This window comes from Electrona antarctica (genome assembly GCF_951216825.1).
Source record: "Electrona antarctica genome assembly, chromosome: 17".
Taxonomy (NCBI): Eukaryota; Metazoa; Chordata; class Actinopteri; order Myctophiformes; family Myctophidae; genus Electrona; species Electrona antarctica.
The window spans coordinates 47,494,680-47,518,889 of NC_136798.1; the positions used below are offsets into that span (position 1 = coordinate 47,494,680).

Consider the following 24,210-nt stretch of genomic DNA (forward strand, 5'->3'; position numbering starts at 1 on the left):
ACCAGTCCTCCAACCATACAAATTCATGGTTTGGGTCTATCTTATTAAAAAGTCTCTCCCTAATAGAGTTGTAGAATGGACAATAAAAAACAAAATGCATTTCATTTTCGATTTCCTTTAGATCACACAGACTATCTCAATATGCAGACCAAGTATGCCAGCTCTGCCTGCCTGTTCTACTGAGTTGGAGATGGGGGTTCAGCTCCAGCTCAGAGTGCTAAACGTTAATACAATAACAACAATAAAAACAAATATTACACACTAATACTATGTTATATTATTAGAGTTATTGTTGTTGCTACTACTTGTATTTGCTTGTGTCTCCCCATCTGTCTCTCTGTCTGTCTCTTTCAGGGTGGGACTGTCAGGGTGTCTGCTCTACAGTACATCTACAGTGTCTTGAGTCAACTTGTTGTGATATGTATATATGGTTGTTTAGCAAGGTGTATAACTTATCATAAATGTTGCAATGTAATTTCATGTCAGTTGTAAGTATGTGTTTCTTGCATGTAATGGTATTTTTCCACAGTCTACAATGTCTAGTCCCACACATTCCGTCACCACCTCCTGCAGTCTGCAGAGGTGTGATATTAGATAGAGGGATTTGTCTCATCCTTCCATCCCTCCCTCCCTCCCACCCTCACCTGCTGTACTGCTCATCCTGTGCTTCAGTTTGGAGGGCTGACCCCCCAGCTCAAACACACCCCCATCCTGTCCAAGGTGAGTATAAGTCAGCCTGGCTACTCAGGCCAGTGCACTACATCATTTTAAATGAAAGTAAGACACTGCAACAGCATTACTGCACAGGAACAACTGCAACAGCATTACTACACTGGAACAAGTCTGCTTGTTAAATCTTGACTACCATACACAGGTAAGCGCAATTTGCTGTTTAGCCTTAGTTAATTTGTGAACAGATCCTGATTTATAATACTACATGATTTTATTTTGTCAAAAGATTAGGTCACAGTAGGCTATACTTGTTCTTCTACTTCTCTCCAATTGTTTAAACTTTTTTAAATTAAATTATGCAGATTGTATCAGTAAATTAACTGTTGAGAACTTGAGAGAAGTCTGGGCAAAGCTCAGTGTTGTTTTAAAAAGAAAGAATGAATGATGCTCTGAAATATCTTCAATGTTTTTCAAGAAACCACACGGGGTTGTGAGCTTGTAGATTGGTTTCTTGTCTTATAATGTGATTCATATTGGATGCTGTTATGATATCTACAATGGTTTGATTTTGAAAGACAGAAGTATCCTTAATTAAATGGCTCTATTAATGAGGTTAATTAACAGGTCGCTGTGACATTAGTTAAGGTAGTCATTTGTGTTAGAAGCAGCTAAGACAGTGCATCCATTTCTTCTCTGTGTGCATTGTGATGTTTTCACCTCACCTTCTACAGAACTTTATAACAAGTTAGATTTCATATGGAAGTAATAATTTAATGTTTTGGCAATTCCATGTATGCATAATGTAGTTACTAAGTTAATGTTAGAAAAGAGCATTTCATTTTATTTTTGGTTTAAAAATGATTGTAAGTTAAGCACGCACTGGAACAGGAACAGCACACTTGTATTTCATGTAGTGTATTTCATTGTGTGTGTGTGTGTGTGTGTGTGTGTGTGTGTGTGTGTGTGTGTGTGTGTGTGTGTGTGTGTGTGTGTGTGTGTGTGTGTGTGTGTGTGTGTGTGTGTGTGTGTGTGTGTGTGTGTGTGTGTGTGTGTGTGAGATTGCAGGTCACAGTCTCGCATCATGTCAATGCCAGTCATCCGGGTGGTGAACAGCAATGTTCAACCTTTGAGTCGCCAAGAGGCCATTTTACAACCTTCAAAGGACTGCCAGCAGTACAGCTGGAAGCTGAACAACCCAGCATCCTTTCCCAAACCTCCACCAGAGCTGCTGCTGGAGTCCACAGCCATCCCATATGCTGTGCAACGTCTACAGGCTGAAGGCATCACAGCACCCACGCGCCTGCAATGCCTGGGGAAGATGGTGCATCAAGTTGGAAAGCAGTACATGCACGCCTCCTTCCACTGGCTTGTTGAGAACGACGTGGGATACATTCAGTTGTGAGTGTACATTGTATTTCAACTACAAATCTCTTTCAAATTAGATTGGTTCTAGATACAATTATATGTATGGTTATCATCTTCTCTATATAAATGTCTATGCAAAGGTAACAATAACACAGCAATAATGCAATTAGTTATTAATGTAATCGTTACATATTTTTTACACTGTGTTTACAGTTTTTTGGACAAGCACGTGATAGAAACCAAAGCAGGCCCAAAGCCAAACATACACCTGAGGTGGATCAAGGACTATCTGCTAGAATACGCAGAAGGCTTCCCACAGGTGGCAAACACCCTTCATCACAATGTTGACAGGTGCATCTATGGCCAGAAAGGTTTCGAGGCCGCAACATTCTCCGAAATGTGGAACTTGTACAGGCTGCACACAACACACAAAGACAGGCCAGAGGACTACAGTAAGGATGAGAAGGCCAGAAGCGGTCAGGCGTTCCTCTCTGTACAGCGGTGGTTGAATACCAGGCTTAACAGCATCACCAGCAAACAGATGAAGAGGTTCCGACAATATATCTATGGCAAGATCAAGGAAGTAAGTCGCACACACAACAGATTTGCAGTGACTCAAGATATAATGTGTTATGTCAAGTATAATATACAAGTATCTAGTCCAGATGTTAACAATGACTTTGTTATTTAGGAACACAACCCCCCTCCTCCACCTGCCCACTCTTCATCAACCAGTTCCCAGGCACCTGCCTCCTCAGCTACCAGACCCCGGCAGCCACCTGCATCTACCAGATCCCAGCCACCTGTCTCCTCTGCCTCGACCTCAACAAGGTCACGGCCGCCAGATCCTGCATGTTCAGTGTCAGAACCCGCATGGATGATGGACGATGACTTGTTTCTGTCTATCGATTTACCAGAGGAAGGTAAATGCACGCAATAAGAAAAGTAATATAGTATAGGCCTATACTTAACCCATTTAGACTTGAGGTTGATTCTAAAAAAATGTCTTAACATGACAGTTTTCTGAATGTTTTCCTATGTCAGTGGTTCTCAACCTTTTTCATGTCAAGGACCCCCAGAATTATCTGTAATTGGCCGCCGACCCCCATCTGAAAATATGTTGTTCCAGGGACCCGATTTTTTTCAAAAATAGCAGATCTACAAGCTTGTAGCGCGACACTCAGTACCGCGCTATGAGCTTGTAGATCTGCTATTTTTCAATAGCTAAAGTATAACATAATCCTTAAAACACCAAAAGGGGTTCCCGTCATGAATGTGTTAATATAGTATAGTAGTACACCTATATATGTTTTGCATTATGCGCTTCATGTTCAGCTTATTGATGAAATATCAAAACTTTTCTCTCCTATGCCATCCACAGCTACAGTGTCCGTCATCACAGCCTTCTCGGCAGCGTCACTACCTCCTGCCACCTGTACGGCAACAAGATCACAGCCACCTGCCTCATCAACCCCACAGCCACCTGCATCCTCTTCCTCAACCACACGCACACAGCCACCTGCCTCCTCTTCCTCAACCACACGCACACAGCCACCTGCCTCCTCTTCCTCAACCACACGCACACAGCCACCTGCCTCCTCTTCCTCAACCACACGCACACAGCCACCTGCCTCATCAACCCCACTGCCACCTGCCTCCTCTTCCTCGGCCACGCCACAGCCACCGGCCTCCTCATTGCTCACCTTACCCCTCGACTCCCCTGTAAGTAATAATCACAATTTTTGTATAAATGAGAATATATTTTATACTACATGCGTTTATGTGTCTGGACTTTATTTCATACTACATGCGTTTATGTTTGGACTTGTTTTTCAGGTTGAGCTGGAGGGGTGGGTGCGGACGTGGGAAGGAGAAGGCGGCATCCCAACTGCTGACATCTCGTGGCTAAAGGAGGATGAAGAAAGAGGCCTGTTTAAGCCCATGGAGTTCTATGTGGACCAGAAAGGTCATACCAAAAGGCGGCGCTTACTTAAGCGAGACCGAATGTGGTTCTACCCTCCAGAACCCCCGGGATTTGTGAACGACATTCCCATTCCGGATGTCTTCTTCAGGAGCCGAATGTTTCTGTGGCGGCCTGTAGGTGTGTGGAAGTGCACCTTAAAGTGTCCTCGGGGTGACTCATGTGAGGGCAAAGGGAAGGAGAAGGGCCTTACAAGACATGGCTACCATACCAGGGTATGTGTTGTTGTTGTTTTGTGAATGAAATGTCACTGACAACTGATGAAAATACACAATGTTAAACTTTAATAAAACAAAATAATACAAGATGCTATATTTGTACACAACTTTATTTTTTTTTATATTGCAGGTACGTCACATCTGCGATGTGTCTGGCTGGTACAGCATGACGACAGAGGTTTTGTGCTGTCCACCATGTCATAAAGTAGCTAGGAAAGATGGTGGCCAAGGCCAATCTCGTTGGCTGGCGTGGGACGATGCAATCCTCTCCCAACTCAGTGCGGCTCACCAAGCCCAGTTTCCCGCTGTCCTGACCGCAAAGTAAGTATTCTGTCTGTGGTGGAGCTAGGGTGAGACAAACTTCCCAAATATGTCAGCATGCTTTAATGTAATGTAATGCTTTAATCATATTTATGTATTGATTGTATTATCACAGACGCGGTGTGGACAAGAACGTGGTGCGTCTACTACGGGACCGCACTGAGGGAAACACCATGGCGAAGGTGTGGCGACAGGTCGAAGAGAACCATGCAGAGGACTACCTGCAGAGAAAGGATCTGTACACCACACTCCTCATTGATATAGCGAGACCAGGCACCATTGTGACTGCATTCGGAGGCCGCACCTTCACAGCTCCACCTCCGCAGAGAGATGTGCCCTCTGCTCGGCTGCTTCGACATGCCTTCCTCCTAGAAGAAGCCGAACACGTCCAGGACTACAGGAACCAGATCCTCTCCACCTTTGGGACGTTCCTGAAATATGACTCCACCAAGAAGGTGTGTACAACATTTTACTTTGCAATCATCTATTTAGTTTTATTTTTGTGCTGACTTCATTACGGAAACTCCTCTTTTTTGTTTTAAGCATTGTCTTCTACTTTAGCTATTGAACAATAGCAGATCTACAAGCTCATAGCGCGGTGCCAAGCTACAAGCTTTTTAAAAATCTTCAAAATGTGGCGCACATCTTTGATTACATATTCTTTCAGCGCAGACATGTTTCACTCAAATCAATTCAAATGGGGGTTTACAGACAATTACATATATTGTTGGGGGTCCCGACTCTGAAAAGGTTTGAGAACGCCTGACATAGAAACATCAGGTCTATTCTTAATGGGTTAAAACATTTATTCACGTGTTATGAACATATTCCAGGTGGTGAAGAAGATGTCGGGCGAGGGCAAGGGCACAGCTGAGTGGTTCACCAGCATTGGCAACGAGTACTCTCAGCTGCTCACCTTCGTACTGACCCACGAAGAGTCCTACGTGGCGGTCAGGTCTATGACTGAGGGGCTCATAGACAGGTTCGAGCAGGCCAATCAGCCCGTGCCCAAGATCCTATACGTCGATCGGGGGTGTTGCCGAGAAAGTGGTCCGACGACTACGGAAAAGTTGTTCCAGCCCTGGGTGGACCAAGGCATGGTGATTCGTCTGGACATCTTCCACTGGCACCATCGCTTTGACGCGGCTGTGCGCACAGAGAGTCACTGCAAATACATCGCCTTCAAGTCCGCCTTGGCAGGTGCAGTCCTGGCGTACAACCGGGCAGATCTGGACCTCCTCATCAAGGCAGCAAGAGCCAAGGACCCTGCGGCTCTGGCCTCTCTGACGGATGCGGACATGCTCAGACTCCACATCAGCAAGTACCATCTCAGACATCATGTGCGGAGAGTTACGCTGGGTGCTCAGGACTCCTTCAACTATGTGCAGGCAGCCATCGAGGAGTTTAAGGGTCCTGCTGGTCTGAATGAGAAAGGTGTCAGCCTGTTCACATCAGCAGGTAAAAGATATTAACAGTTACTGTTGCTATTTAGATATTGCTTTATTTGTCATGTGCTGTTACTACCTATATATTGCTGTCCATCTCATAGTTGTGCTTAATTGTTTATTCACAGAAGCCATAGATGAGGAGTGGGCAACACATCAGCGTCACCTGGAATGCTTCCAGGACCCTCCAGGCATGCCCATGTATAGGGTGTCTAACACCACAAAGATCAATGGTGTCGATGTCCCCTTCTACAAGTGCGTGCGTGGCAGCAACAGCCTGGAAGGCTTTCACAAATTCCTGCCACACATGATTCCAGGTATTGCTGCTTTGTCAAAACATTTCATTGTGTATTACTGTAATCTTCAAGGTGTGTACATCACTGTTGTATAGGGTTGCTGTGGGGTGGAAACCTTTTGTCCAAAACTGTTACATTTCAGGATTTAAATACAGCAAAAAATGACGATCTACAAGCTCAAAAGGCATCCCAAAGCCTTTTCAGCTTGTAGATCAGCTATTTTTGGTAGACACTGCAGTATGATGCATTTCTGCATTAAAGCAAAAACATAAATAGTTAACATTTTGGCCACAAATATATTTCTGTGTCTTACAGGTCCTCACTGTGCAGCACGACCGTATCAGGTTTACCTGATCAGCGGGGTCGCTCGGTGGAATGCGGACCGAAGTGCAGACGCTGTGTATGGTGGGAAGGGCCGTCGCTACCGGACCTACTCCGCACCACTCATTGACCGGCTGAACACACGCTGCCAGCAGCTGTTTGGGGAGACAGTGGAGGAGAACTTCAGGCGACCGACCAGTGTGAGGTCCAACGAGTTGATCGGGCTGGAGTACCTGTTCAGCCAGAGCACAGGGGAAGAGGAAGCTCGGTGCCAAGTCACGCCAGACATCCTCCGAAATGAAGCCGCTGAGGATGAGGATGAGGTGCTGCAGCCTGGTCGCTCCGACCCGGAAGACGAGGCCTACGAGAGTGGTGCGGAGGACAGTGACACTGCGGTTGATGTCGCCACTGCGGTTGACGTCGACCACATTGTTCCTGTCTCAAATGACACATCCACAGAGCATCCTCCGGCCCTTGTAAGTACTTAGATTACATGTCAAGATCTGTGCTTTTTGCGTTTGCTATTTCTGCATTATATTTGTGTCAAAACAAACAACCTACAGTATATATATAATATACATTTCATTATTGTTATTGTCTTTGACAACAGGAGGACGCCTGCAGCATAAACCCACTGCCCGGGTTCCAAGAGCTCGAACGTTTCTGCTCTCTGCTGGTGGACTACAGCCTCAGCACCAGACCAAGGATAAGCATCACAACTGAAGAGAGGACCGACATTCTGCAGGCATGGAACCAGGTGGCAGAACACGACAAGCACCCGCAGAAGTTTCACCTGCTGTACGTGAGACACTGGGGCAACACTCTGTACTGCCGCAGCAAAAGGGACGACCCTGCTGAAGCTGCGCTGGTACAGAACATAAAGATGTCGAAGCGGTACGCTCCAGCTGCGAATGTGGAGCAGTGCAGTGCAGAGAACAACCGCCTAATGTACACTCTGGTGAAACTTCTCTGGTTGACTATACCTGCCAGCGCCAGCCCAGAGAAGTCCATGATCCTCAAGGCCTACGCCAGGATCCACCAGCTAGTCTGCGTGGACGATCCCATCCTCAGGAGTGCTTCCGTTCCTATCCGGAAAATAAACGCCAAAACAATTAAGGACTTCATACTTCGCCACGAGAACTTGGCAAATTACCACTCCACCAGAAGACCGGCAAGCATGTCAAAGGTCCAGTCCATCTCCAACCAGGACATCGCTCCAGCACCACTACAGCCGCCTATCATCGCTCAACCTGACTACCCGCAGATAGAGTACAGTCACACCCCCAGCACGGCAGGCACAAAAACATTGAAGGAGAGAAGGAGCATAGTGGTGCCAGCTGCAGTGCACACCCTTCCTCCTGTTCCTCCCAACCAACCTCTTCCTCAAACCGCTGTTCCTCCACCTCTGCACCCCCCCCCTCTGCCAACCCCTCCTCTGCCCACTGCACCTCTACCCACCCCTCCTCCCCCTCTGCCAACTCAGCTTCTACCCACCCCTCCTCCCCCTCTGCCAACTCAGCTTCTGCCCACCCCTCCTCTGCCCACTGCACCTCTACCCACCCCTCCTCCCCCTCTGCCAACTCAGCTTCTACCCACCCCTCCTCCCCCTCTGCCAACTCAGCTTCTGCCCACCCCTCCTCTGCCCACTGCACTTCTACCCACCCCTCTGCCCACCCCTGGTCTCCCCACCCCGGCCACCCCTGGTCCCTCCACCCCTGGTCCCTCCGCCCCTCCTCCTCCCCATCCTCCTTCCAGCCAGGTTCCTCCTCTGTCCTACAGGGACCCCCTGTGGGCCAGGTCCACAGCGTACAAGAGGAAGCAAAGGGAAGACACTTCAGCCCTGGAAACTAAAGTGTCACGGGTGAAGAATGTGCCTACATGCGGGCTGTGTGGGGAATCCTTGCAGTCGCATATAAAAAGGTACAAAAAAAAGGCATTCTGTACAAAGAAGAACATGTCGTCATCACAGGGACTGGACAACAGAGTGTATGACAGTTATGACCACTTCAAGTCTGTTGTTGATGGGCTGCCATAGCTCTTATCATCGTACATCATCATGACGTAACGATTTGCTGCTCAGACAAAAAATTGTCAATTGTATATATTGTATATATTGTTTTTGTTTTTAATAATACAAATTGTTATTATTGAATGTACATATGACACTATTTTTAATTGTATTTGTTTGCTCTTTTTGCACTGTTTTTATTCTGTATTTGCATGTTTGATGGTTTGTACACTGCAGCACTGTCTGTAGGAAGGCAAAAAAAGAAAAGAAAAAAGTTATGTTCACAAAATGTAACAATAAAATTACAACCTTCAACTTACAACAATCTCTTATGTCATTTATTGATCGCACACTGACTGACTAGACTGCTATATAACTCTTGTGTGTCCAAAACCAAATAAAACATTGTTCCTGATTATCAATTACACATATTGTAAATAGCTGTCACTTTTGCTGTAAGGTACAAGCAAAATATTCAAATGAGCACATCAGTCTCTATAAAGTAATTATTGGAAAATTATCATTGTATGATATGGGTTAGTGAGAAATATTGCATACTGTAAACAGTACAGTATGTCCTCACTGGAATGAAAACGAATAAAAAACATGAATAACTTAATTACATTATGAACGCAATTTCAACAGGTAGGCTACTGCTTGTTGCAAAAAAAAAACTTTCACAGTACGCCTTGCATGAGCCCGGAATCGAACCCAGGATCTCTTGGTCATCCCCAATGCAATGACATAAACAGCCAGTCCGTCTCAGTCGATCCCACCCTCCTGTCATAGCACTGTCCCGCCCTCAAAGTCTCCGGTCAATTCCCCTCATAGACTACCATGCATTCTGGAGTCTCCGTTCGCCCACACCCTCCTGTTCATAGGAATGTCCCCGCCCCCCTCAAAGTCTCCGTTCGGCTGCCCTCATTGACTCCAATGCATTCTGAGTCTCCGTTCGCCCCCTCCCTCCCTTCTTCTCATTATGCACCCTCCCTCTCTCCCTGCTTAGAAGTGTCATGGCAGCCTTGGGTAGACGGAGGAGCTGTGCTGAGAAGAACACAACTGTGCCACGGAATTAATTTACAGGCACTGTGGTGAAATAATTACAGTATCAATGTGCTGGTGGGGTCCCAACAACATCCCGATGTTTATGTTATACAAGTTGTGACGACATTATTTGTACATTTGCCTCACTGCTTTGTATCAACAACACCAGTGTGGACGGGCGGAAGCAGCATCAGCAGGTACTTATTGAACACAGAAATAAACACAACGCCTCTAAAAACATGTAACATTGCGTGTTTAAATTGCAAGATTGTTTTATTTGCTTATCTTTGACCTTAAGGGACTGATGCTAACGGAATTAGCGCTTTAGCATTGCCACAACAACACAGACAGTAGACCATACAACGTTAATAATAATGTTCCATAGATCATAATCACTGATCACGTACACGCATTACAACCCCCAACTGACTCGAAATTATTTTAAATACATTTAGCTTGGTTTATTATGTAGCAGATTTAGGGAATGAGCTGTTAGCTCCGTTTTTGTGAACTTTATTATCATCATCATAACTACAGTTGTTTGATTTGTTGAAAATATCCGATCTGCAAGCTTGTAGATTGGCTTTTTGGTGAAGGAAGGCTTTAATGTGGCAAAACGCTTGATGCTGTCAATACATGTCTGTCATCCATCTGGGTGTCTGAGTTGTGTAAAGTGCTCAGGGTAACATGTATTATATTCTTTATGCTGAAATGGAGAGATTGACTGTTGCAGCTCTTGTCTGTATCTGAGATTTATATTTATTTACTAGTTCTCTGGGTTCTCACATTTGGCTTTGAGTCTGTGGACTTTAGAGCTGTCTTCATCAGTGTCTAAAGTACTGGTTCCCAAACACTGCGTCTGTTATGGTTGTTTCCTAAATTAGCTTTTATTATTTCAAAACCTTTTCCAAAAAATGAATTAAACCAAAATGCAGTGATTTTTTTTGGCAGTAACTTCATGAATACATAAAAGAAAAAAGCTAAGAAATAAGCTCATTAGGAGTCCAAGTAGTACTAGTGGTTCTCAAATGTTTTATTTGTGAGGACCCCCTCAAGTAGTGAAAACAGCTGATCTACAAGCTCACAACGCCTCGCAAATGTGAGCTTGTAGATCTGCTGTTTTCACTACGTGTATATATATAAAAAACTAAATTAAATACCTCAACTAAACACCCAAGGAACCCAGAGGACTAGGTATTAATTCACATCTCAGATAATAGCTGTTTTTTGTTTCTGAAACAGTCAATCACTCATTTGATTTCTGTAACTCTGACACAAACAGCTGATATCATTTTTTACCCATTTAGACCTGAGGCCGATTATAAAAAAATGTCTTCTAAATCATCATCAAACCCATGTTTCTATGTCAGTGGTGCTAACCCCTTTATGTCCAGGACCCCCAGAATTATCTCTATTTGGCCGTGGACCCCCATCTGAAAATATGTTGTTCCAGGCACCCCCCCAGTTTTCAAAAATAGCAGATCTACAAGCTCGTAGCGTGGCACTCGGTGCCATGATATGAGCTTGTATATCTGCTTGTAGTTTTTAAATGTATATGATGGAAAACATTAAAAGTGGGTTTCAGGTGGGGTAATCTAAACTCAGCATCTTAACACTGTTGAAATAGTGCATTTCATATTTAATGTAAACAAACATACAACAGGACTAAGGTGAGGCAGTCAGCAGGTTACAGCGCTGTAGGGTTTCGAACCCTATATCCAGGCAGAAGCTCGGATAGTACACTACCAGCGCTTTATTTTGCTTTGCAACACCATGTCTGTACTTGCATGTGAATTCAGAAATATAAGATCTACAATATGCTATTAATTAATAATAATCAGTTAACAATGAAGGAAAGCACGCTATTCTTATCATATTTTATACCTTTTCACCCGCAGCGCCTGGAGCATCCACTTGGACACAAGCAAGGGTCTCGTCGGCCGTGGGCGCCTGGACGGGTCGCCTGGAGAACGGTGTCGAGACGCAGAAACATCCAATGATTCCAGGTTTGTGCATCAGCAGATGTTTTACTTTATCACGCAATTAAGGACGTGTCAGCATGGCCTAAACAATCACCGGTAGAAGGTACTTTCAGGTTTCTGAAACGGGGTTCAAGTCCCTGCAGTGATGGAAGGCTTAATGTTTTACACGTGTCCTGCTTGTGTGTTTATTACATGAAATGTTATCACAAGTCAGAATAGTACCCGAATGGACAAAACTAATTGTAATTGCAACATGTGACACTTGGTTCACGGCGTTCTCTTTCACAGTAGGCTTTGCACAATCCCAGGCGCGAACCATGGACCTCTCGTGGATGTCAGATTAAATGAGATGTAAATTGGAACACAGGTATGCACCTCTGGCGACCTTGGACACTCCCATATGCTAATCTGGACACCTTGGCCACTCCCGTATGCTAATCTGGACAACGGAGACCGAGCGGAGGGCGTTGGCCAATCGCTGGGCGGGGCGAAACCACTACTGTACGGCTCGACGTCGCTCGCAGAGCTGGAGTCTACGGTCGTGCAATTTGTCTCCGCTCGGTCTCCGCTCGGGACCACGCCCACGGTCTCCGCTCGGCCCCGTAGAGTCCCATTCCGAAGCCCCTGTCTCCGTTCAGTCTCCGCTCGCCGGGCCCGCCCCCTCGAGTCTCCGTTCGCCGCTCCCGTCCGCTCCAATGCATTCCGAGTCTCCGCTCGCCCACTCCTCACCCGTCTTCTCATTATGCGGTCCCCGCCCCCCTCCCCGGCTCCAAGAAACTGTCACGGCGGCCATTGCTGGCCGGACCGGAGGAGCTGCGTTGAGAACGAGAACAGAACACTTTGGGAATTAATTTACAGGCACTTTGATAAAATAATTACGGTATCGACGTGTCGGTGGGGTCCCGACAACATCCCGATTTTTATGTTTTATAAGTTTGGACGAAATTATGGACGGGATTTCTACCATCTGCCTCACTGTCTTGTCACAGTGTGGACGGACAGGCGGAAACAACTACAGCATCACAGCAGCAGGTTTGGGAATTAATTTACAGGCACTTTGATACAATAATCACGGTGTCAATGTGTCGGTCGGGCCCCGACAACATCCCGATGTTTATGTTTTTTAAATTGTGATGACATGGCCCTGGATTTGTATATCTGTCTCACTGCTTTTCCCACCCTCAGCGGTGGTGGTGGTGGTGATGATGATGATGACAGCACAGCAGACAGAAGCATACAGCCTGGTAAAGTGCCCTTTTTTAATGCCAACAGAAGCCAGTAACTATTAATCACATTAACATTGCACGTTTAAATCGTCAGATGTTTATCTTGTCTTCTTTGGCCAAGGGACAGATTATGCTAACTGAATTAGCGCCTAAAAGCTCAGTGGGGCACTTTATGTTACGTCACCGATCAGCAGACTCGATATTACTATAAATATAATTTAGCTTATTTTATTATTGAGGACATTGTGTCAACATGGCAAAAATAAACACTGGTAACGGTACTCCTGGTGTTCTGCCGGGAACAGGGTTCGAGTCCCTGCAGTGTGTGCTTAATGTTTCACATTTTGTCCACATGTTTACAACTCTACATATAATGTCAGTTAGAAATCCCGAATGCACTTTTAATTACACTTCTTCAAGCATATAGCCCTCTGATGACCTACTACACCTTATATAAATTGTGCCCTGAATGGAGGGATTTTATTCACAATGCATCGTTTTTGTATAGCAGCACAGTATCTATCTATCTATCTATCTATCTATGTAGAAAAGCCAATTTATTTTGCCATGGTCAAATTGACACATCAACTAGATTAAACAGCATTCCCTTATTGAGAATCATTGGGCCAATACGTGTTGACATGGATAGTTAAAGATAAAGATACAATCTCTGTGTTATAATTAATGGTATTTATTTCAGAATTGTGTACGTGGCAATATACAGTCAATATACAGTGCATTTTGCAGATAAAGCTCCTTTTGGAAACTTCTATAGCCTACTCACTCACTCACTCACTCACTCACTTCCACACACACACCAACTCCCCAAAAGCCACCAGTAACTTCACACTATGGTGTGAAGTGCCTTCTTCCCTCCCTCAAGGTGACTCACAAAATGCTTGCTGTTGATCTCGGGTACAACTGTATTATTCACACAGAGTAAAGACAGTGGATTGCTGCTACTACTATACACTATATGAATGAATTAATGAAAATATTTATTTTCGTGTCATGCCACTTCGGCCCATCCCATATGGGATTATATGACACATTTAACAAAGTACATTGAATACAACTGACACTACAGTCCTTCCTGTTCATACATATTTGTACATTATTTGAACAAAACATTAAACAAAATGAAAATAAACAAAACAAGGCCATTTTACATGTAAATGGCCCTCCTCATTGACCAGGCCTTTTCAAGGAATGAGGCAAATGAAAAGGTGTACTTTTGAAACAGGCGCTTCAGTCTCCAACCAGTCCTCCAACCATACAAATTCATGGTTTGGGTCTATCTTATTAAAAAGTCTCTCCCTAATAGAGTTGTAGAATGGACAATAAAAAACAAAATGCATTTCATTTTCGATTTCCTTTAGATCACACAGACTATCTCAATATGCAGACCAAGTATGCCAGCTCTGCCTGCCTGTTCTACTGAGTTGGAGATGGGGGTTCAGCTCCAGCTCAGAGTGCTAAACGTTAATACAATAACAACAATAAAAACAAATATTACACACTAATACTATGTTATATTATTAGAGTTATTGTTGTTGCTACTACTTGTATTTGCTTGTGTCTCCCCATCTGTCTCTCTGTCTGTCTCTTTCAGGGTGGGACTGTCAGGGTGTCTGCTCTACAGTACATCTACAGTGTCTTGAGTCAACTTGTTGTGATATGTATATATGGTTGTTTAGCAAGGTGTATAACTTATCATAAATGTTGCAATGTAATTTCATGTCAGTTGTAAGTATGTGTTTCTTGCATGTAATGGTATTTTTCCACAGTCTACAATGTCTAGTCCCACACATTCCGTCACCACCTCCTGCAGTCTGCAGAGGTGTGATATTAGATAGAGGGATTTGTCTCATCCTTCCATCCCTCCCTCCCTCCCACCCTCACCTGCTGTACTGCTCATCCTGTGCTTCAGTTTGGAGGGCTGACCCCCCAGCTCAAACACACCCCCATCCTGTCCAAGGTGAGTATAAGTCAGCCTGGCTACTCAGGCCAGTGCACTACATCATTTTAAATGAAAGTAAGACACTGCAACAGCATTACTGCACAGGAACAACTGCAACAGCATTACTACACTGGAACAAGTCTGCTTGTTAAATCTTGACTACCATACACAGGTAAGCGCAATTTGCTGTTTAGCCTTAGTTAATTTGTGAACAGATCCTGATTTATAATACTACATGATTTTATTTTGTCAAAAGATTAGGTCACAGTAGGCTATACTTGTTCTTCTACTTCTCTCCAATTGTTTAAACTTTTTTAAATTAAATTATGCAGATTGTATCAGTAAATTAACTGTTGAGAACTTGAGAGAAGTCTGGGCAAAGCTCAGTGTTGTTTTAAAAAGAAAGAATGAATGATGCTCTGAAATATCTTCAATGTTTTTCAAGAAACCACACGGGGTTGTGAGCTTGTAGATTGGTTTCTTGTCTTATAATGTGATTCATATTGGATGCTGTTATGATATCTACAATGGTTTGATTTTGAAAGACAGAAGTATCCTTAATTAAATGGCTCTATTAATGAGGTTAATTAACAGGTCGCTGTGACATTAGTTAAGGTAGTCATTTGTGTTAGAAGCAGCTAAGACAGTGCATCCATTTCTTCTCTGTGTGCATTGTGATGTTTTCACCTCACCTTCTACAGAACTTTATAACAAGTTAGATTTCATATGGAAGTAATAATTTAATGTTTTGGCAATTCCATGTATGCATAATGTAGTTACTAAGTTAATGTTAGAAAAGAGCATTTCATTTTATTTTTGGTTTAAAAATGATTGTAAGTTAAGCACGCACTGGAACAGGAACAGCACACTTGTATTTCATGTAGTGTATTTCATTGTGTGTGTGTGTGTGTGTGTGTGTGTGTGTGTGTGTGTGTGTGTGTGTGTGTGTGTGTGTGTGTGTGTGTGTGTGTGTGTGTGTGTGTGTGTGTGTGTGTGTGTGTGTGTGTGTGTGTGTGTGTGTGTGAGATTGCAGGTCACAGTCTCGCATCATGTCAATGCCAGTCATCCGGGTGGTGAACAGCAATGTTCAACCTTTGAGTCGCCAAGAGGCCATTTTACAACCTTCAAAGGACTGCCAGCAGTACAGCTGGAAGCTGAACAACCCAGCATCCTTTCCCAAACCTCCACCAGAGCTGCTGCTGGAGTCCACAGCCATCCCATATGCTGTGCAACGTCTACAGGCTGAAGGCATCACAGCACCCACGCGCCTGCAATGCCTGGGGAAGATGGTGCATCAAGTTGGAAAGCAGTACATGCACGCCTCCTTCCACTGGCTTGTTGAGAACGACGTGGGATACATTCAGTTGTGAGTGTACATTGTATTTCAACTACAAATCTCTTTCAAATTAGATTGGTTCTAGATACAATTATATGTATGGTTATCATCTTCTCTATATAAATGTCTATGCAAAGGTAACAATAACACAGCAATAATGCAATTAGTTATTAATGTAATCGTTACATATTTTTTACACTGTGTTTACAGTTTTTTGGACAAGCACGTGATAGAAACCAAAGCAGGCCCAAAGCCAAACATACACCTGAGGTGGATCAAGGACTATCTGCTAGAATACGCAGAAGGCTTCCCACAGGTGGCAAACACCCTTCATCACAATGTTGACAGGTGCATCTATGGCCAGAAAGGTTTCGAGGCCGCAACATTCTCCGAAATGTGGAACTTGTACAGGCTGCACACAACACACAAAGACAGGCCAGAGGACTACAGTAAGGATGAGAAGGCCAGAAGCGGTCAGGCGTTCCTCTCTGTACAGCGGTGGTTGAATACCAGGCTTAACAGCATCACCAGCAAACAGATGAAGAGGTTCCGACAATATATCTATGGCAAGATCAAGGAAGTAAGTCGCACACACAACAGATTTGCAGTGACTCAAGATATAATGTGTTATGTCAAGTATAATATACAAGTATCTAGTCCAGATGTTAACAATGACTTTGTTATTTAGGAACACAACCCCCCTCCTCCACCTGCCCACTCTTCATCAACCAGTTCCCAGGCACCTGCCTCCTCAGCTACCAGACCCCGGCAGCCACCTGCATCTACCAGATCCCAGCCACCTGTCTCCTCTGCCTCGACCTCAACAAGGTCACGGCCGCCAGATCCTGCATGTTCAGTGTCAGAACCCGCATGGATGATGGACGATGACTTGTTTCTGTCTATCGATTTACCAGAGGAAGGTAAATGCACGCAATAAGAAAAGTAATATAGTATAGGCCTATACTTAACCCATTTAGACTTGAGGTTGATTCTAAAAAAATGTCTTAACATGACAGTTTTCTGAATGTTTTCCTATGTCAGTGGTTCTCAACCTTTTTCATGTCAAGGACCCCCAGAATTATCTGTAATTGGCCGCCGACCCCCATCTGAAAATATGTTGTTCCAGGGACCCGATTTTTTTCAAAAATAGCAGATCTACAAGCTTGTAGCGCGACACTCAGTACCGCGCTATGAGCTTGTAGATCTGCTATTTTTCAATAGCTAAAGTATAACATAATCCTTAAAACACCAAAAGGGGTTCCCGTCATGAATGTGTTAATATAGTATAGTAGTACACCTATATATGTTTTGCATTATGCGCTTCATGTTCAGCTTATTGATGAAATATCAAAACTTTTCTCTCCTATGCCATCCACAGCTACAGTGTCCGTCATCACAGCCTTCTCGGCAGCGTCACTACCTCCTGCCACCTGTACGGCAACAAGATCACAGCCACCTGCCTCATCAACCCCACAGCCACCTGCATCCTCTTCCTCAACCACACGCACACAGCCACCTGCCTCCTCTTCCTCAACCACACGCACACAGCCACCTGCCTCCTCTTCCTCAACCACACGCACACAGCCACCTGCCTCCTCTTCCTCAACCACACGCACACAGCCACCTGCCTCATCAACCCCACTGCCACCTGCCTCCTCTTCCTCGGCCACGCCACAGCCACCGGCCTCCTCATTGCTCACCTTACCCCTCGACTCCCCTGTAAGTAATAATCACAATTTTTGTATAAATGAGAATATATTTTATACTACATGCGTTTATGTGTCTGGACTTTATTTCATACTACATGCGTTTATGTTTGGACTTGTTTTTCAGGTTGAGCTGGAGGGGTGGGTGCGGACGTGGGAAGGAGAAGGCGGCATCCCAACTGCTGACATCTCGTGGCTAAAGGAGGATGAAGAAAGAGGCCTGTTTAAGCCCATGGAGTTCTATGTGGACCAGAAAGGTCATACCAAAAGGCGGCGCTTACTTAAGCGAGACCGAATGTGGTTCTACCCTCCAGAACCCCCGGGATTTGTGAACGACATTCCCATTCCGGATGTCTTCTTCAGGAGCCGAATGTTTCTGTGGCGGCCTGTAGGTGTGTGGAAGTGCACCTTAAAGTGTCCTCGGGGTGACTCATGTGAGGGCAAAGGGAAGGAGAAGGGCCTTACAAGACATGGCTACCATACCAGGGTATGTGTTGTTGTTGTTTTGTGAATGAAATGTCACTGACAACTGATGAAAATACACAATGTTAAACTTTAATAAAACAAAATAATACAAGATGCTATATTTGTACACAACTTTATTTTTTTTTATATTGCAGGTACGTCACATCTGCGATGTGTCTGGCTGGTACAGCATGACGACAGAGGTTTTGTGCTGTCCACCATGTCATAAAGTAGCTAGGAAAGATGGTGGCCAAGGCCAATCTCGTTGGCTGGCGTGGGACGATGCAATCCTCTCCCAACTCAGTGCGGCTCACCAAGCCCAGTTTCCCGCTGTCCTGACCGCAAAGTAAGTATTCTGTCTGTGGTGGAGCTAGGGTGAGACAAACTTCCCAAATATGTCAGCATGCTTTAATGTAATGTAATGCTTTAATCATATTTATGTATTGATTGTATTATCACAGACGCGGTGTGGACAAGAACGTGGTGCGTCTACTACGGGACCGCACTGAGGGAAACACCATGGCGAAGGTGTGGCGACAGGTCGAAGAGAACCATGCAGAGGACTACCTGCAGAGAAAGGATCTGTACACCACACTCCTCATTGATATAGCGAGACCAGGCACCATTGTGACTGCATTCGGAGGCCGCACCTTCACAGCTCCACCTCCGCAGAGAGATGTGCCCTCTGCTCGGCTGCTTCGACATGCCTTCCTCCTAGAAGAAGCCGAACACGTCCAGGACTACAGGAACCAGATCCTCTCCACCTTTGGGACGTTCCTGAAATATGACTCCACCAAGAAGGTGTGTACAACATTTTACTTTGCAATCATCTATTTAGTTTTATTTTTGTGCTGACTTCATTACGGAAACTCCTCTTTTTTGTTTTAAGCATTGTCTTCTACTTTAGCTATTGAACAATAGCAGATCTACAAGCTCATAGCGCGGTGCCAAGCTACAAGCTTTTTAAAAATCTTCAAAATGTGGCGCACATCTTTGATTACATATTCTTTCAGCGCAGACATGTTTCACTCAAATCAATTCAAATGGGGGTTTACAGACAATTACATATATTGTTGGGGGTCCCGACTCTGAAAAGGTTTGAGAACGCCTGACATAGAAACATCAGGTCTATTCTTAATGGGTTAAAACATTTATTCACGTGTTATGAACATATTCCAGGTGGTGAAGAAGATGTCGGGCGAGGGCAAGGGCACAGCTGAGTGGTTCACCAGCATTGGCAACGAGTACTCTCAGCTGCTCACCTTCGTACTGACCCACGAAGAGTCCTACGTGGCGGTCAGGTCTATGACTGAGGGGCTCATAGACAGGTTCGAGCAGGCCAATCAGCCCGTGCCCAAGATCCTATACGTCGATCGGGGGTGTTGCCGAGAAAGTGGTCCGACGACTACGGAAAAGTTGTTCCAGCCCTGGGTGGACCAAGGCATGGTGATTCGTCTGGACATCTTCCACTGGCACCATCGCTTTGACGCGGCTGTGCGCACAGAGAGTCACTGCAAATACATCGCCTTCAAGTCCGCCTTGGCAGGTGCAGTCCTGGCGTACAACCGGGCAGATCTGGACCTCCTCATCAAGGCAGCAAGAGCCAAGGACCCTGCGGCTCTGGCCTCTCTGACGGATGCGGACATGCTCAGACTCCACATCAGCAAGTACCATCTCAGACATCATGTGCGGAGAGTTACGCTGGGTGCTCAGGACTCCTTCAACTATGTGCAGGCAGCCATCGAGGAGTTTAAGGGTCCTGCTGGTCTGAATGAGAAAGGTGTCAGCCTGTTCACATCAGCAGGTAAAAGATATTAACAGTTACTGTTGCTATTTAGATATTGCTTTATTTGTCATGTGCTGTTACTACCTATATATTGCTGTCCATCTCATAGTTGTGCTTAATTGTTTATTCACAGAAGCCATAGATGAGGAGTGGGCAACACATCAGCGTCACCTGGAATGCTTCCAGGACCCTCCAGGCATGCCCATGTATAGGGTGTCTAACACCACAAAGATCAATGGTGTCGATGTCCCCTTCTACAAGTGCGTGCGTGGCAGCAACAGCCTGGAAGGCTTTCACAAATTCCTGCCACACATGATTCCAGGTATTGCTGCTTTGTCAAAACATTTCATTGTGTATTACTGTAATCTTCAAGGTGTGTACATCACTGTTGTATAGGGTTGCTGTGGGGTGGAAACCTTTTGTCCAAAACTGTTACATTTCAGGATTTAAATACAGCAAAAAATGACGATCTACAAGCTCAAAAGGCATCCCAAAGCCTTTTCAGCTTGTAGATCAGCTATTTTTGGTAGACACTGCAGTATGATGCATTTCTGCATTAAAGCAAAAACATAAATAGTTAACATTTTGGCCACAAATATATTTCTGTGTCTTACAGGTCCTCACTGTGCAGCACGACCGTATCAGGTTTACCTGATCAGCGGGGTCGCTCGGTGGAATGCGGACCGAAGTGCAGACGCTGTGTATGGTGGGAAGGGCCGTCGCTACCGGACCTACTCCGCACCACTCATTGACCGGCTGAACACACGCTGCCAGCAGCTGTTTGGGGAGACAGTGGAGGAGAACTTCAGGCGACCGACCAGTGTGAGGTCCAACGAGTTGATCGGGCTGGAGTACCTGTTCAGCCAGAGCACAGGGGAAGAGGAAGCTCGGTGCCAAGTCACGCCAGACATCCTCCGAAATGAAGCCGCTGAGGATGAGGATGAGGTGCTGCAGCCTGGTCGCTCCGACCCGGAAGACGAGGCCTACGAGAGTGGTGCGGAGGACAGTGACACTGCGGTTGATGTCGCCACTGCGGTTGACGTCGACCACATTGTTCCTGTCTCAAATGACACATCCACAGAGCATCCTCCGGCCCTTGTAAGTACTTAGATTACATGTCAAGATCTGTGCTTTTTGCGTTTGCTATTTCTGCATTATATTTGTGTCAAAACAAACAACCTACAGTATATATATAATATACATTTCATTATTGTTATTGTCTTTGACAACAGGAGGACGCCTGCAGCATAAACCCACTGCCCGGGTTCCAAGAGCTCGAACGTTTCTGCTCTCTGCTGGTGGACTACAGCCTCAGCACCAGACCAAGGATAAGCATCACAACTGAAGAGAGGACCGACATTCTGCAGGCATGGAACCAGGTGGCAGAACACGACAAGCACCCGCAGAAGTTTCACCTGCTGTACGTGAGACACTGGGGCAACACTCTGTACTGCCGCAGCAAAAGGGACGACCCTGCTGAAGCTGCGCTGGTACAGAACATAAAGATGTCGAAGCGGTACGCTCCAGCTGCGAATGTGGAGCAGTGCAGTGCAGAGAACAACCGCCTAATGTACACTCTGGTGAAACTTCTCTGGTTGACTATACCTGCCAGCGCCAGCCCAGAGAAGTCCATGATCCTCAAGGCCTACGCCAGGATCCACCAGCTAGTCTGCGTGGACGATCCCATCCTCAGGAGTGCTTCCGTTCCTATCCGGAAAATAAACGCCAAAACAATTAAGGACTTCATACTTCGCCACGAGAACTTGGCAAATTACCACTCCACCAGAAGACCGGCAAGCATGTCAAAGGTCCAGTCCATCTCCAACCAGGACATCGCTCCAGCACCACTACAGCCGCCTATCATCGCTCAACCTGACTACCCGCAGATAGAGTACAGTCACACCCCCAGCACGGCAGGCACAAAAACATTGAAGGAGAGAAGGAGCATAGTGGTGCCAGCTGCAGTGCACACCCTTCCTCCTGTTCCTCCCAACCAACCTCTTCCTCAAACCGCTGTTCCTCCACCTCTGCACCCCCCCCCTCTGCCAACCCCTCCTCTGCCCACTGCACCTCTACCCACCCCTCCTCCCCCTCTGCCAACTCAGCTTCTACCCACCCCTCCTCCCCCTCTGCCAACTCAGCTTCTGCCCACCCCTCCTCTGCCCACTGCACCTCTACCCACCCCTCCTCCCCCTCTGCCAACTCAGCTTCTACCCACCCCTCCTCCCCCTCTGCCAACTCAGCTTCTGCCCACCCCTCCTCTGCCCACTGCACTTCTACCCACCCCTCTGCCCACCCCTGGTCTCCCCACCCCGGCCACCCCTGGTCCCTCCACCCCTGGTCCCTCCGCCCCTCCTCCTCCCCATCCTCCTTCCAGCCAGGTTCCTCCTCTGTCCTACAGGGACCCCCTGTGGGCCAGGTCCACAGCGTACAAGAGGAAGCAAAGGGAAGACACTTCAGCCCTGGAAACTAAAGTGTCACGGGTGAAGAATGTGCCTACATGCGGGCTGTGTGGGGAATCCTTGCAGTCGCATATAAAAAGGTACAAAAAAAAGGCATTCTGTACAAAGAAGAACATGTCGTCATCACAGGGACTGGACAACAGAGTGTATGACAGTTATGACCACTTCAAGTCTGTTGTTGATGGGCTGCCATAGCTCTTATCATCGTACATCATCATGACGTAACGATTTGCTGCTCAGACAAAAAATTGTCAATTGTATATATTGTATATATTGTTTTTGTTTTTAATAATACAAATTGTTATTATTGAATGTACATATGACACTATTTTTAATTGTATTTGTTTGCTCTTTTTGCACTGTTTTTATTCTGTATTTGCATGTTTGATGGTTTGTACACTGCAGCACTGTCTGTAGGAAGGCAAAAAAAGAAAAGAAAAAAGTTATGTTCACAAAATGTAACAATAAAATTACAACCTTCAACTTACAACAATCTCTTATGTCATTTATTGATCGCACACTGACTGACTAGACTGCTATATAACTCTTGTGTGTCCAAAACCAAATAAAACATTGTTCCTGATTATCAATTACACATATTGTAAATAGCTGTCACTTTTGCTGTAAGGTACAAGCAAAATATTCAAATGAGCACATCAGTCTCTATAAAGTAATTATTGGAAAATTATCATTGTATGATATGGGTTAGTGAGAAATATTGCATACTGTAAACAGTACAGTATGTCCTCACTGGAATGAAAACGAATAAAAAACATGAATAACTTAATTACATTATGAACGCAATTTCAACAGGTAGGCTACTGCTTGTTGCAAAAAAAAAACTTTCACAGTACGCCTTGCATGAGCCCGGAATCGAACCCAGGATCTCTTGGTCATCCCCAATGCAATGACATAAACAGCCAGTCCGTCTCAGTCGATCCCACCCTCCTGTCATAGCACTGTCCCGCCCTCAAAGTCTCCGGTCAATTCCCCTCATAGACTACCATGCATTCTGGAGTCTCCGTTCGCCCACACCCTCCTGTTCATAGGAATGTCCCCGCCCCCCTCAAAGTCTCCGTTCGGCTGCCCTCATTGACTCCAATGCATTCTGAGTCTCCGTTCGCCCCCTCCCTCCCTTCTTCTCATTATGCACCCTCCCTCTCTCCCTGCTTAGAAGTGTCATGGCAGCCTTGGGTAGACGGAGGAGCTGTGCTGAGAAGAACACAACTGTGCCACGGAATTAATTTACAGGCACTGTGGTGAAATAATTACAGTATCAATGTGCTGGTGGGGTCCCAACAACATCCCGATGTTTATGTTATACAAGTTGTGACGACATTATTTGTACATTTGCCTCACTGCTTTGTATCAACAACACCAGTGTGGACGGGCGGAAGCAGCATCAGCAGGTACTTATTGAACACAGAAATAAACACAACGCCTCTAAAAACATGTAACATTGCGTGTTTAAATTGCAAGATTGTTTTATTTGCTTATCTTTGACCTTAAGGGACTGATGCTAACGGAATTAGCGCTTTAGCATTGCCACAACAACACAGACAGTAGACCATACAACGTTAATAATAATGTTCCATAGATCATAATCACTGATCACG

At 45.4% G+C, this 24,210-nt stretch overlaps 2 protein-coding genes across 2 annotated transcripts; both read left to right on the top strand.

The window, feature by feature from the left end:
• Positions 1–1,753: 1,753 nt before the first annotated feature.
• Positions 1,754–8,654, top strand: LOC306941171 (uncharacterized protein; the record flags this gene model as incomplete). Its single annotated transcript, XM_079526482.1, has 12 exons — positions 1,754–2,070; positions 2,251–2,620; positions 2,773–2,898; positions 3,419–3,472; positions 3,661–3,759; positions 3,874–4,233; positions 4,367–4,557; positions 4,673–5,012; positions 5,391–6,015; positions 6,131–6,319; positions 6,614–7,095; positions 7,230–8,654. 12 exons carry the CDS (start codon positions 1,754–1,756, stop codon positions 8,652–8,654), a joined length of 4,578 nt encoding a protein of 1,525 aa, XP_079382608.1.
• A 7,234-nt stretch (positions 8,655–15,888) lies between these two features.
• LOC306941172 (uncharacterized protein) lies at positions 15,889–22,789 on the top strand (the record flags this gene model as incomplete). The annotated part of the gene is made up of 12 exons (XM_079526483.1): positions 15,889–16,205; positions 16,386–16,755; positions 16,908–17,033; positions 17,554–17,607; positions 17,796–17,894; positions 18,009–18,368; positions 18,502–18,692; positions 18,808–19,147; positions 19,526–20,150; positions 20,266–20,454; positions 20,749–21,230; positions 21,365–22,789. 12 exons carry the CDS (start codon positions 15,889–15,891, stop codon positions 22,787–22,789), a joined length of 4,578 nt encoding a protein of 1,525 aa, XP_079382609.1.
• Between the last annotated feature and the right edge of the window lie 1,421 nt (positions 22,790–24,210).